At 37.4% G+C, this 14,742-nt stretch overlaps 1 protein-coding gene across 1 annotated transcript in view; it reads left to right on the top strand.

The window, feature by feature from the left end:
• Positions 1-14,742, top strand: part of LRRC7 (leucine rich repeat containing 7) — a 386,330-nt gene that overhangs the window by 173,260 nt on the left and 198,328 nt on the right. Inside the window, exon 6 of the mRNA XM_010848760.1 lies at positions 8,826-8,889. Within this exon, the coding sequence (XP_010847062.1) occupies positions 8,826-8,889 (64 nt within the window). The remainder of the gene's footprint in view (positions 1-8,825; positions 8,890-14,742) is intronic.

The raw sequence follows: 14,742 nt of genomic DNA, 5'->3' as shown, positions 1-14,742 counted from the left end.
TTCTGCTTTATTGACTACGCCAAAGCCTTTGACTGTGTGGATCACAATAAACTGTGGAAAATTCTGAAAGAGATAGGAATACCAGATCACCTGACCTGCCTCTTGAGAAACCTATATGCAGGTCAGGAAACAACAGTAGAACTGGACATGGAACAACAGACTGGTTCCAAATAGAAAAAGGAATATGTCAAGGCTGTATATTGTCACCCTGCTTATTTAACTTACATGCAGAGTACATCATGAGGAATGCTGGGCTGGAAGAAGCACAAGCTGGAATCAAGATTGCTGGGAGAAATATCAATAAGCTCAGATATGCAGATGACACCACCCTTACGGCAGAAAGTGAAGAGGAACTAAAAAGTTTCTTGATGAAAGTGAAAGAGGAGGGTGAAAACGTTGGCTTAAAGCTCAACATTCAGAAAATGAAGATCATGGCATCCAGCCCCATCACTTCATGGGAAATAGATGGGGAAATAGTGGAAACAGTGTCAGACTTTATTTTTCTGGGCTCCAAAATCACTGCAGATGGTGACTGCAGCCATGAAATTAAAAGACGCTTACTCCTTGGAAGGAAAGTTATGACCAACCTAGATAGCATATTCAAAAGCAGAGACATTACTTTGCCAACAAAGGTCCGTCTAGTCAAGGCTATGGTTTTTCCTGTGGTCATGTATGGATTTGAGAGTTGGACTGTGAAGAAAGCTGAGCGCTGAAGAATTGATGCTTTTGAACTGTGGTGTTGGAGAAGACTCTTGAGAGTCCCTTGGACTGCAAGGAGATCCAACCAGTCCATTCTGAAGGAGATCAGTCCTGGGTGTTCTTTGGAAGGAATGATGTTAAAGCTGAAACTCCAGTACTTTGGCCACCTCATGCGAAGAGTTGACTCATTGGAAAAAACTCTGATGCTGGGAGGGTTTGGGGGCAGGAGGAGAAGGGGACGACAGAGGATGAGATGGCTGGATGGCATCACTGACTCGATGGACGTGAGTCTGAGTGAACTCCGGGAGTTGGTGATGGACAGGGAGGCCTGGCGTGCTGCAATTCACGGGGTCGCCAAAAGTCGGACATGACTGAGCGACTGAACTGAACTGAACTCAAGTACTAGGAGTGTGATGTATAACATGAATAATGTAATTAACACTCCTGTATATTCTATATGAAAGTCACTTAGAGAGTAAATACTAAGAGATCTCATCACAGGAAAAAAATTTTTTTTCTTCTTTTGTTATCTATATGAAATGATGGATGGTCACTAAACCTATTGTGGTAATCATTTCATTATATAAGTCAAATCATCTTGCTGGACATCTTTAAACTTGTATAGTACTGTATGTCAATTATAGGTCAATAAAAGTGGAAGAAAAAAAAACAAAATCAATTGAAGCTTCAAAAGCTTTGCAAATAATTTTATACATATTTTCTATTTCTTTTTAAATTATTAAAAATGAATATTATCTCTAAAAGTCCCAAAAGCACCTTTGTACTTAATTTAAGTAGTAAAATATTCATTTCTGCACTAGCTTAGTATTGTCAAAAAATGTCTTTTCTAATCAAGAACAAAAGTGCTAAGACTATTTCTTTTATACTTTTGCATAAAACTCAAATTAATAAATCAGGATTTTTTTTAAATGAGTGGGATATCAGATACTTCTAGGATTTAAAAGATCTTTATTTTAACTTTAGATCTGCCACCAATATGCCATGTGACACTCTTAGAGGTACTTAATAGCTTGGTAGAAGGAGTGTATTTAGAAATATGCTTTTGGGAGTAAGAAACAGAATTCTGAGTAAAAGTGGCTTTTTAAGTAATAGGCACCTTGTTGTCCATAACAAAGCCTTGAGATAAGCAGTTCTAGAGTTGGTTTCAGTGGCTTAATGATTTTACCAAAAGCGCTTTCAATTTTTCTATATACTATTCCCAGCATGTTGGTTGTCATCCTTGGGTTTGTTGCCTCATGGTTTCATAGTGTCTGCCACAACTCCAGACCTCACATTTTCATTCAAACATGAGACAAAGAGAAGAAAGAGGGACGGGGGAAAGTTCGCATGCCTCTCTCCCTCTTTTTAAATCAAGGGGAAAATTTTTTCTTAGGCTCTCCCTCAGAATCTCTTTTCCTCCTCTTTCTGTTCTAGTAACCAGAACTGAGTCATATGCTATGTCCTAGCTGCAGAGGAGGTTTGCCTAGTAACTCTTTGGCATTTCCAGTTTCTGATGCAGGCTGATACCGCTGGCAAGGAAGAAAGAGAAAGGAAATGACAGTTGTCTGGGAAACCAGCCATGGCTACCTTGGCAGATTATTTTCAAAGGGTTTTATCTGCTAAAGTTCAAATTCTATGACATCTTAGTCACAGAGTGTCTCTGTATTATACATCAGTCAGCGTTATCAGCACTCTAAGGCCAGATCTATCTAAAAGTACATGAATATATAGAAAACCCAATGTGGCAAGTTATATATTTTTTTTCAAATAATAGAAATAATGATCCTGAAACAATGAGCCTGTGTGTGTGTATGTGCATGTGTGTGTGTGTGTGTGAAAAGGGTCTCATAAAACACACAGGGTCCCTGCTCAGTTTAAAACTATAGGAGTTTTAAAATAGCTTTGCCTGACTGTTTTTTCAGTAGCATTTGAAACCTATTCATGAGCAGACAGTGTAGTTTGCAGCATATTCTAGCGCAGATGAACATCTTCATAGTTGACTATATTTCCCTCTTGATTAGACTGCTTCAGTGCAAGTTAGGAGCTTCAGTTCCTCCAGTGTGGTCATCCACAGAGATAATTGTTGTAGTTTCTGCTCATATGTCACCATCCCTCCAGAAAGAGTTGAAAAAGTCTTATACAATTTTTTCTTTGTTGCATTGTCATGAGTTAGGAATGCATAAAAATGTTTGGTCAGTGGGAAAATTCATGTTCAGAGTGAATGAATGATTGGTTCTGGTCATAAACCCAAGAGGACTAGAGAGAGAGTAATGAAATTCAGCCTTCTCCTCAATCTAATTAGAGCAGTGCAGAAATTGTCTTATATCTGGTTGCTGTTTCAGTTCAGTTCAGTCTCTCAGTCGTGTCCATTTACAAGGTACTATTTTACACTTCATTGGAGAAGTTTATCTTACTATATGAACTAGAGGTCATCTTCAGAAGTTGCCTGTGAGTTTATTTCTTCGTACAGAATATTTTTTCATGCTATGCATTAAATTAGAGAAATGTAGTTATAGGAAAGAAAAATTTTTCAATATGACATCAAGAAATCAGCTTAAACTTTTAAATGTTGAATATTTAAAAGGAAAAAATATTTCCCAAGGACACACTGAAAATATGTGACAGTTTGATATAAATTATATATTTTAAATATTTTTCTAATAATTTAAATACTATAAGGAGACCTATCTTAATTAGAAGCATTTGCAAATTGCTTAATTAGAATTAAAAACTAAGTCTTCTCAATATTCTTCAACAAAATAATAGATGGTTTGTGTGGTTACATGTCCTTCTGGGATATCCAAGGAGTCAGTTTAGCTTTTTGTTGCTCTTCTTAGGAGGAAATTGAATGGATATGATGGAGAGTACATAAGTATTGTAATTGTAACATTGCCTTAAGATTTAGCAATAATCAAGGAAGAATTGTCTTAATTTTTATTGGAATATAGTTTGATTTACAATGTTGTGTATTATCAGGTATACAGCATAGTGAATCAGTTATACATAAGCATACATCCATTCTTTTTTTAAGATTCTATTCCTGTATAGGCCATTAAGGGAGAATTTTTATAGAAAATATTTTATCATAGAAATTATGTTATTGGATACTAGATTTTATATTTTTTCTGGTGTGTAAAGATAATGAATGTACATTTCTTCAAAATAAATGAGGTATGCCAGTGTTGCATTTTGAAAGAATATCAATTCCTGGGCCTTCTTGTCCTCAGTACATATGTCATAAGAAATGATTTATCTCAAAATATAATGTTCATTTAAAGAAAGATTGTGAACAAGAGAAGGACCCAATAGTGTGGTAGAATTGGCATGTCCAAAGTATAAAATGCAAATGTCCATTTAACGTAGGAGATGGATTAAGTAAAGTGGAAAGATAGTATATGCTTTCCCTAAGTTCCAATGAGAGAGAAACATCAGACAGTAGGAACTGAGGGGAGTTTTCCTATCCTTGTGACATGAATAGCCACTAATTAGAGAGTGTCTGAGAACATTTGAAAGACAAGTTAAAAGCTGGAATGTATAAACCCATGCCAAAAATTTGCAGAATCTTGCAAGAGTCAGCAAACCCAAGTTACTGCACTGGGAATTTATGGAGAAACAAAAATCCTGCCAACTTAATGTGGCTTCAGAAGTAATTGTACACTTAAATAGATAAAACCTCTGAATCTGATAAAAAGCAAATCACAGATTATACAATTTTATCAAAGTGACAGATGTACCAAGATATTGCATTATTTCCCGTAATTGCTCTAACTGGAATCTTTTACCAGATTTGCAATTGGATAAATGCTATAAAGTAATAGCATTCTAGTAAGGATTTAATTTTCATAAGTGCAACCAAATGACACTATTAAGAACAAATGCCCCTAGATTCCAGTAACATGTACCCTAAGAATAAGAATTTCAAATAGTATACAAATATAGTTATCTAGTGGCAATTATCTAGTGATAAATATTTCCAGTCCTTAATTTATCTGTTATATCAAGTTTTAAAGACTTAGATATTTCTTACAGGCCAGGCTTATATCATAAACACATGGAGCTATCTAGATTGATGTAGACCAGGAGTTGGAAAATTATGGCTTCTGTTCCAAATTTGGTGATCCCTTTTTTATAAATAAAACTTTATTGGAAAACAATCATCTTCATTTGTTAACATGTCATATATGGCATTGCACTACAATGGCATAATTGAGTAATTGAGACAGAGACAATATGGCCCACAGAACATAAAGCACTTCTTATCTAGCCCTAAATAGAAAAACGTTTGTTGACCCCTGGCATAGACTACAGTCAGCTTTAGAGCATATCCTTTTCTTAAAAACATTCATATTTAAACAATGGTCAAGCCAAATAATTCAGGCCAGATTTAGATGACTAGCCACTGCTGGAAAAAGAGATCCTGTGTCAGCCCTGACACTAACTTTCCATGTGACCTTAAACAAGTCACCAAATCTCCTCTAGAGAGAAGGGAACATTCCTTTTTCCTGAGGTTGCAGTGCATAACACCAAATGGCAAAAATCAACATGGTCTTTTAAAAAAGAATGTGAAAATCAAACCAGTGAACATGTCTAAAATAGTTATAAATGCAAGGAGAGCCTGAAGTGAATATTGGGAGCTGAGAGGCAGAGCCTGATTGGTCAGAGTTTCAAGCAGACAAATGAGGATGATGTGATCAAATTTAAATCCTGTATTCATGATAGGAAAACACACAGGCTTGTGTTTTCACGCACTAAGAATATGTCTACGATTTTATGGACTAGAATGGAGAAGAACACAATTTCGTCACCTGCAAAAAATCATTTAAAGCATTCTCCTAGTCTAAGAAATGTCCTATAGAAAAGAGAAATGTTTTTGATCATATATATGGGAAATAGTCAAAATGAATCTGTTAAAAAATCATAATAAGCATTTGTATATTTTATGAGAAATCCTGCTGATAAGAAACCTATTTGACATTTTTTAAGCAAGATTCTTTGGAAGGACTGATGCTAAAGCTGAAACTCCAGAATTTTGGCCACCTCATGTGAAAAGTTGACTCATTGGAAAAGACTCTTCTGCTGGGAGGGATTGGGGGCAGGAGGAGAAGGGGACGCCAGAGGATGAGATGGCTGGATGGCATCACTGACTCGATGGACGTGAGTCTGAGTGCACTCCAGGAGTTGGTGATGGACAGGGAGGCCTGGCGTGCTGCGATTCATGGGGTCGCAAAGAGTCAGACACAACTGAGTGACTGAACTGAACTGAACTAAACTGAAGCAAGATTTGCCAAAATGTACTGGCCATCTGAATTTTTTAAAAATCATGCAACACATAAGTCCTTAGGAAAACTTCAGGAAACTCTAACCTCAATAATTTCTTAAAATATTTCCAACTCTGAAATTCTTCCCTAAGTTTTTCAATACCTAACTCTTAAAGACCACCTACCATATGTCAGGCACTATTTATGTGCTTTAACTTATTAACTTATTTTAATCATCAGAATAACCCTATAATGTAAGGATTCTTATTATCATTCCCATATTACAGATCAGAAGCAAAGATATTCTTGTTGGTTTAAAGTCAAACAGCTAGTGAGAGGTAGAATTGGGATTTAAACCCAGGTTGTCTGAATTGATTCTGTGTCCTAAACTGCTTTCCTTTTAGAGTTTTGTTGCTGTATTTGAGATATCAAAAAAAGTGAAAAACTCACCTACATATTTCACTTAGTATTTTTTATTATTTGGAATTTTTAAAACCTACTAGTTGAAATGTCAGGAGTAAACTTAACACAAGATATAGATATTCTAAGACAGATGAACTTCAGCTTTATCTGCCTTTAACGTTATGCATAATTCTTAGTAAGTAAGCTAATGTATATTCATTACAATATTCATTAAATCAGGCCTATTAGGATATCTCTTTAGCAACTGTTAATTAATTGTAGATGCCTGGTAAAAATTGAGTGGTTTTTCTTTGTAAATATTTCTAGAATTCAAACATCTCACTGGTAAAGAATTATTCACTCATGCACATATGAATATCTCCACTAAACAAACACTGACTGAGAAGCTGTTTGTATGAATGACAATTTACTTGCTCTCATGAAGCTTGAATCTATCAGGAGGGAAATAATTCGGAAGTAAACAAAAAGTATTTTAATTTTCAGTTATAAATATTAAAATAAAAATGTTAAATACTTTCTACGGTAAGTGTTAAGAAGATGAAACAGGGCAATATACAAAGTGAAGATGCGAAGGGAGATTTAATTTGGGGATATGAGGAGGAAACATATGAGCTGAGTTGAAGAGGAGCCAGCTTTGGAAAGATTTATGGGTAGAATGTTATAGGCAGGAGAAGTAACAATGATAAAAGTAACAGTCATGGATATTTTACACATTTCTACCACTTTTACATATATAATATGAACATAGGTTGGTAAACATCATTTAACACAATTGAGTACCAATTTCATTAGAACTTGCTCATTAGAACTTCAGATAACTAGGTGAACATTACAAATGAGTCTGAATTATCAGCAAGTTACTTCGTTCAGACAAGTGATGATAAAATTGTCAGCATAACTGATGGAGAATGTGACCCAAACTGTAACCAAGTCCTGATATTTTCTCCCTGACCTATGGTTGTGATCGTGCCTTCCAGGCCAGTCATTTGTAAGGGGAAGTCATACCAGTTAGATTCCTGTGCGGAGACAGGGAAATAGGCCCCAGACCCACACGTGTTTACCATAAGGACAAAGGCGTACAGTCGAATGAGTACACTATACTCACATTTCTTGTCCATGAGACCTGATTACCCTGTTAGAAAATGCAATCCTGTCATAAGAATTCTTCTTATCTTCCTCCTCTGCTTAACTGTTCTTCATAGCACTTACAACCTTCTAGTATATTATTTTATTTTACTTAATCATTTTATTTATTGTCATTATCATCTGCACTGGAAGTACAGTCCTTTCAAGGAGTAATTTTTCTTTCTTTTCACACAGTGCTATTCCCCAGACCCCAGAAGACTCTCTAGCACATAATAATCTTTCAAAAGCAGTTTATGAGTAGAGAAAGAGTACACGTTTTTTTTTTTTTTTTTGGCATTTCTGAGTGCCTGAAAGAGTCTGAATTATAGTAGTATTTCATTTGCTGCTCATGAAAGTCCTATAAGATAGTGGCTACATGGACTTTAAAGATGAAGGAACTAAATTTTTTTAAGATTTGAGCCAACAATGCCTCCAGAGTTTCTGTACATAGTCAAGACTTGAGGATAGCATTCTGGTTAGTGGGGAGATTAAAAGTTTGAAAATCAGAAGAATGGTACTACCTTTTCCTATGTTGTTTGTTATACTTGAAAATGGCTTGACAAATACTGATTATGTATGTAATGCGCATGAGTACTTCTAAGCTTTGGGACCAACTCTCCCCCAAGGTTTACAGTTATTCAAAGCTGTAACATCATCAAGCCAATATGCTTAGGAGATAATGAGTACAAAAGTTAGGAGTAGGGGATTTTAGTACAAGCTCCTATGTATAAAATAAGCTACCGGGTATATAGTTTATAATATCTATAAATGAAATATAACCTTTAAAAATTGTGAATAACAACCTTGTCCATCTGAAACTTACATGATATTTTAAATCGACTATACCTGAATAGAAAAGAAAAAAGTTGGTCTATAACAGAAATTCATTTAAGGTAGTAAAAATTGACAAGATTGATGATGAAATTGTGGCCATACTGTGGAATTTTAAAATGCTTCATGAAGAGCTGAGTTTATCCTTTGGTTCCCAAGCCTGTGTGGATTATTAAAAATATGGATGTTAGAGCCTCAACTAGTACCTTGTACTGGTACAGATATTTAACAAGCTTCCCAGACTTTCATTAAGCAGTCAGGCTTGTACTCCATCCACAGACTGGCATTTGGAAACATGGTAAGCTACTAAAGGTTTTCAGGTAACAGTTTGAACATGTTTCTGTATATTTGAAATTTACTTCTCCCTGAAAAATACCCCCATATCTGTACATAATATACCCAGATAAATCTGACAAGAAGGTGGCTGGAATGTTTTTTGGAGCAATGTGTCATACACTGCCTCACAATATTTTTCTCCATCTGTTATAGGTCAATGCACAAACTGGCCCAGTTGGAAAGACTTGACCTAGGCAATAATGAATTCAGTGAGCTGGTGAGTGAATACATTTTCTAAACTTGACTAATAAATCACCAGGAGATTATTTCTGTTGCTCTTTGTAACCCCAGGTATTAAATCAAGTGCACATTTACGTTTTCTAAATATAAAAACAAAATAAAATCTGAAATTAAAGTGATTGTTTAGCTATATAGTAAACTACAGGTAACTGAATAATATTAGGATTAACTTTTTTTAAAAGGGTAGGGTAAATAGATAGGCAGATGCAAATTGTCAGTTTTGAGCACGAGCTATGTAGCAGACACCATGTTCTGTGTGTTACATATGTTGCCTCATTTAATCCTGATTTGCCATGTTACCATAATAACTTTATAGAAACAAGCTGAAAGTGGTCACTGATTTACATATCTTTTATGTGGTTGAACAGGGCTTCCCTCATAGCTCAGTTGTTAAAGAATCTGCCTGCAATGCAGGAGACCCCAGTTCGATTCCTGCGTTGGGAAGATCCACTACAGAAGGGATAGGCTACCCATTCCAGTATTCTTGGGCTTCCCTTGTGGCTCAGCTGGTAAAGAATCCACCTGTAATGTGGGAGACCAGGGTTTGATCCCTGGATTGGGAAAATCCCCTGGAGAAGGGGAAGGTTACCCAAGCCAGTTTCTGGCCTGGATTCAAGACATCCTGGATTCCATGGCCTGGATTCCAGACATCCTGGAATGTGAAGTTAAGTGGGCCTTAGGAAGCATCCCTATGAACAAAGCTAGTGGAGGTGATGGAACTCTATCCAAGCTATTTCAAATCCTAAAAGATGATGCTATAAAAGTGCTAAGCTCAATATGCCAGCAAATCTGGAAGACTCAGAAGTGGCCACAGGTCTGGAAAAGGTCAGTTTTCATTCCAGTCCCAAAGAAAGGCAATGCCAAAGAATGTTCAAACTACTGCACATTTGCACTCATCTCACATGCTAGCAAAGTAATGCTCAAAATTCTCCAAGCCAGGCTTCAACAGTATGTGAACCATGAAATTCCAGATGTTTGAGCTGGATTTTAAAAAGGCAGAGGAACCGGAGATGAAATTGCCAACATCCGTTGGATCACTGAAAAAACAAGAGAATTCCAGAAAAACATCTACTTTTGCTTTATTGACTATGCCAAAGCCTTTGACTGTGTGGATCACAAAAAACTGTGGAAAATTCTGAAAGAGATGGGAATACCAGACCACCTGACTTGCCTCCTGAGAAATCTCTATGCAGGTCAGGAAGCAACAGTTAGAACTGGACATGGAACAGCAGACTGGTTCCAAATAGGAAAAGGAGTACTGTTGTCACCCTGCTTATTTAACTCACATGCAGAGGACATCATGTGAAACACTGGGCTCGATGAAGCACAAGCTGGAATCGAGATTGCTGGGAGAAATATCAATAACCTCAGATATGCAGATGACACCACCCTTATGGCAGAAAAGTGAAAAAGAACTAAAGAGCCTCTTGATGAAAGTGAAAGTGGAGAGTGAAAAAGTTGGCTTAAAGCTCAACATTCAGAAAACGAAGATCATGGCATCCGATCCCATCACTTCATGGCAAATAGATAGGAAAACAATGGAAACAGAGTGACAGATTTTATTTTGGGGGGCTCCAAAATCACTGCAGATGGTGACTGCAGACATGAAATTAAAAGACTCTTAGTCCTTGGAAGAAAAGTTATGACCAACCTAGACAGCATGTTAAAAAGCATAGACATTACTTTGCCAACAAAGGTCCATCTAGTCAAGGCTATGGTTTTTCCAGTGGTCATGTATGGATGTGAGAGTTGGACTGTAAAGAAAGCTGAGCACCAAAGAATTGATGCTTTTGAACTGTGGTGTTGGAGAAGATTCTTGAGAGTCCCTTGGACTGCAAGGAGATCCAACCAGTCAATCCTAAAGGAGATCAGTCCTGTGTGTTCATTGGAAGGACCGATGTTGAAGCTGAAACTCCAATACTTTGGCCACCTGATTCAAAGAGCTGACTCATTTGAAAAGACCCTGATGCTGGGAAAGATTGAAGGTGAGAGAAGGGGATGACAGAGGATGAGATGGTTGGATGGCATCACCGACTCAATGGACATGAGTTTGGGTAAACTCCAGGAGTTGGTTATGGATAGGGAGGCCTGGCATGCTGTGGTCTATGGGGTTGCAAAGAATTGGACACAACTGAGCAACTGAACTAAACTGGACTGAACTTAGACCATAAATGATTTGGTCATTATTCCAGCCTTTATCCAGTTTATTGAGGCTAAAAGCTGACCTTTATTCCTTTGTGATTAGAAGTTTAATCTAATTTTAGGAGTTGCATGGTCCCTTTAGGTTGTGTTCATCTTTCTTGCAGAGAAATGCTCTGTCATCTCTTGCCTTTCTCTGCATGTCTCTTTAAGATGGAATTTGGGTGAGTGCAAAGGAATGTACATGTCTTTCTAACTTGAGGGAAAAAGACCCCCTGGTCTCAGACTGATTTTCAGAAATGTTGGCCTCTGAGGATGATGTCTGCAGCTGATACTACCTTCTATGTCCAGTCTGCAGTTCTGAACCTGGAGTCAGTCTTTTGGGCTCAGGCAGTACCCACCTGGTAGCATTGGCCATCTCCCTCTTGCTGAAGGTGCAATCACCCAGCTATCATTGCGTGTGCATGCATGAGTCCCTACCCTGTCTTCCCTCCAGCACCATGCTTGGCAGTCTGTCCCTGAATTCTGTTGTGAAGGAACCCTCACCAGTTACAATGCTGCTGCTGCTGCGTCGCTTTAGTCGTGTCCAACTCTGTGTGACCCAATAGACGGCAGCCAACCAGTTCTTCCAATCCCAGGCAAGAACACTGGAGTGGGTTGCCATTTCCTTCCCCAGTGCATGAAAGTGAAAAGTGAAAGTGAAGTCGCTCAGTCGTGTCCGACTCTAGCGACCCCATGGACTGCAGCCTACCAGGCTCCTCCGTCCATGGGATTTTCTAGGCAAAAGTACTGGAGTGGGTTGCCATTGCCTTCTCCGACAATGCTGCTAGTGGCCCTAAACAAGTCTACAGGCTCTGAGAATCCACATGACGTGCAAACTGAAAAAGGTCCAATAAAAAAAAAATTTCAGAGCTTCCTTTTGCCTGTTAAACTGCACTGCCAAGCTTGCTCTGCTTTGGATGCACCTAACTTTGTTATAGGGCAGCTGGCAAGGTGGCCTCAACACAATATATCAAGAGGACCTGGTACCTAGTATAACACACCTCTGGTATTTTTAAGGGAAACATTTATTAATTTAAGTAGAGCGAGAGGTAATGGTAGTGCATAACAGTAGCAAAACTAGTTTATACTATTTTTAAAATTAGTTTTTAAGAAGGTAGGATCTGCCCATGACATATAACTTGGCCTAGTAGTTGAAAGAACATGCACAATGGATTCAGATGACTGAGATTTAACTTTCATCACTGGTTAGCTGGGTACCTTTAGGTCTGTAACTTACTCTCTATCCTCAGCTTCCTCTTCAATAAAATAAAGGTATCAAACCTAACTATCTCATAGACTTTTTGAGAGAATTTCATGTGAGAGAATCTATAATAAACAATGTGTGTTTCAAATGAATTTCAATTCTGTCCTGTATAGCATTTTGCAATCCTTTTGTATGGATACTTTGTGAATCAATGTTTTACTATAAATATTTGCATCAACAAAGATGAATAAGACATGTTTATTTTTTGAAATTAAGCTTACTAAAAGTAAAATTTAAATACATGTATTTTACCTTCTGCTGTATGATGTCTAAGAAATCATCTGAGCAAAAATATCTTTTACTTTTGAACTCCCAATATTCCCACTTGTCACAAAGTAGGTCTCTTAAACATTTTGTTTTGCATTTGTACTGGGGTACTTTATTTGATAATACTCAGTAATTTGGTAGGGTAGGGGGATGGGAATATAATTCTAGAACTTCATATCTCTAATATTATTTACTTTTGGCCAAATTTTTGACTTTCATTAATCATACATGTGGGAGTAGCTGTTGTTTCTCTGACAGTAACAATTTTTAATGTGAAAATAAGAGAATTTGCTCTGATAAGAGACCTCTAGAAGCAATATCACATGGAGGAAAGGGAATTAAATTCCAATCTGTAGCTAAATACTGACACATAGAAGATTATTAGATGATTCATTTTGTGACACAGTAAAGAAGTGGAGAGATGGCAGTAAGTAAAAAAAGAAAGAATGGGGAAGCCTAATGAAGAGAACAGATGTCTGCTTGTTACAGAAGCAATGTACATACCCTGCATAAGGTTTGAACTGGATGCCTACTTATGGATGCTTTTGTAGTAATAAAAGATTCTACATAAAAGAAATTATGCTTCTAATAGCAGCAAATTCTAGAAGATTCTGGACATAGTTCTGAAACATAATAGATTCTTAAAGCTTTTTTTTCCCCAAAGATATCTTTTACAGCTTTTTATTCAATATAAAAATTAAATAAATGTTCATTTAAAAATTTATAAAATTAAAAGTATAAAGATGATAGTATAAATAATTGGTGATTTCATCCACTTGTGTAATCATTATTAATAATTTTGGTATATTCTTTTTCCCCTCTCCCATTTTCTTTTTTATGAGATCAAATGAATATTACTTGGGGCCTGATCACAAATGGTACACTGTTAGGCTGATGTGTGGAGTTGGATAGTATCAACCCTTAAACCCTTTGGTATACCCTAGGTAATACAGTCTTCACACTGTCACAATAATGAATAACATCTGAATGTCAAGCAATGGTCAGGGATGTTAAGACAGATTAAATGATTATCATGGGGTCCAGAAGCTGTATGATAATATATTTCAAGATTATAGAGATTTATCCCATAAACTAAGAATTGTTACTGGTTCTGAACTGGTGGAGGAAATAAGCCCTCAAAGTAAATCACCATCAGCAAGAATACTGGCAAACTGAACAGACTGAATAGCAGAGCCTGGAGGAGACAGGATGGCTCCAGTAACAGTGTGAGGTCACAGCTGACCATCCCTCAAATCTAGCTCCAGCCTCCTGCTCCTTCACTTCCTTTCTTCATCCGACTCTGACTTACAAAGGAGAGACTGAGACACACAGGTAAATGTCACTTAGAGCCCTCAACAACTCTGCTATGAGAACCTTCATCAGAAGAGTCAGTCATAAGAAGCAAAATAGAAAGCTTTTTTGCCAACCAGAAAGAGAAACCTGCTCAACTCAGAGGAGGCTAACAGCAGACTGAAAAAGGGTCTGTGTGCTTAGAGTTCAGGAAATTAAAAGGTGGCAGGCAGCAGCCTGGGTGACAAACCACTGACCACAAAGTGACAAAGGACAGTGGGAGGTGAGCATAGAGATTACAGTGGTCATTGGAGTAGCATCTCCTGTTATGTGAAAGTTTCTCTTCTATTTGCCCAGCACTCTGCACCCCCACCCACCACCACAAAGGGACTCTTACAAGGAATACTTGGGAAAGAGGATCTTGATATGGGAGGTCAGATCCAAACAGGAGGGAAGGCAGAGAAATGAGCTTTGAAATTTTACTGTAACTATGACATACATTCTGTCGTTTTTGAGATTGCATCCAAGTACTGCATTTCGGACTCTTTTGTTGACCATGATGGCCACTCCATTTCTTCTGAGGGATTCCTGCCCACAGTAGTAGATATAATGGTCATCTGAGTCAAATTCACCCATTCCAGTCCATTTCAGTTCGCTGATTCCTAGAATGTCGACATTCACTCTTGCCATCTCTTGTTTGACCACTTCCAATTTGCCTTGATTCATGGACCTGACATTCCAGGTTCCTATGCAATATTGCTATTTACAGCATCGGACCTTGCTTCTATCACCAGTCACATCCACAGCTGGGTATTGTTTTTGCTTTGG

This window comes from Bison bison, unplaced genomic scaffold (genome assembly GCF_000754665.1).
Source record: "Bison bison bison isolate TAMUID 2011002044 unplaced genomic scaffold, Bison_UMD1.0 scf7180017864271, whole genome shotgun sequence".
Taxonomy (NCBI): domain Eukaryota; kingdom Metazoa; phylum Chordata; class Mammalia; order Artiodactyla; family Bovidae; genus Bison; species Bison bison.
Note: the sequence above shows the minus strand (reverse complement) of the source record. Positions and strands in the feature narration are given on the sequence as shown.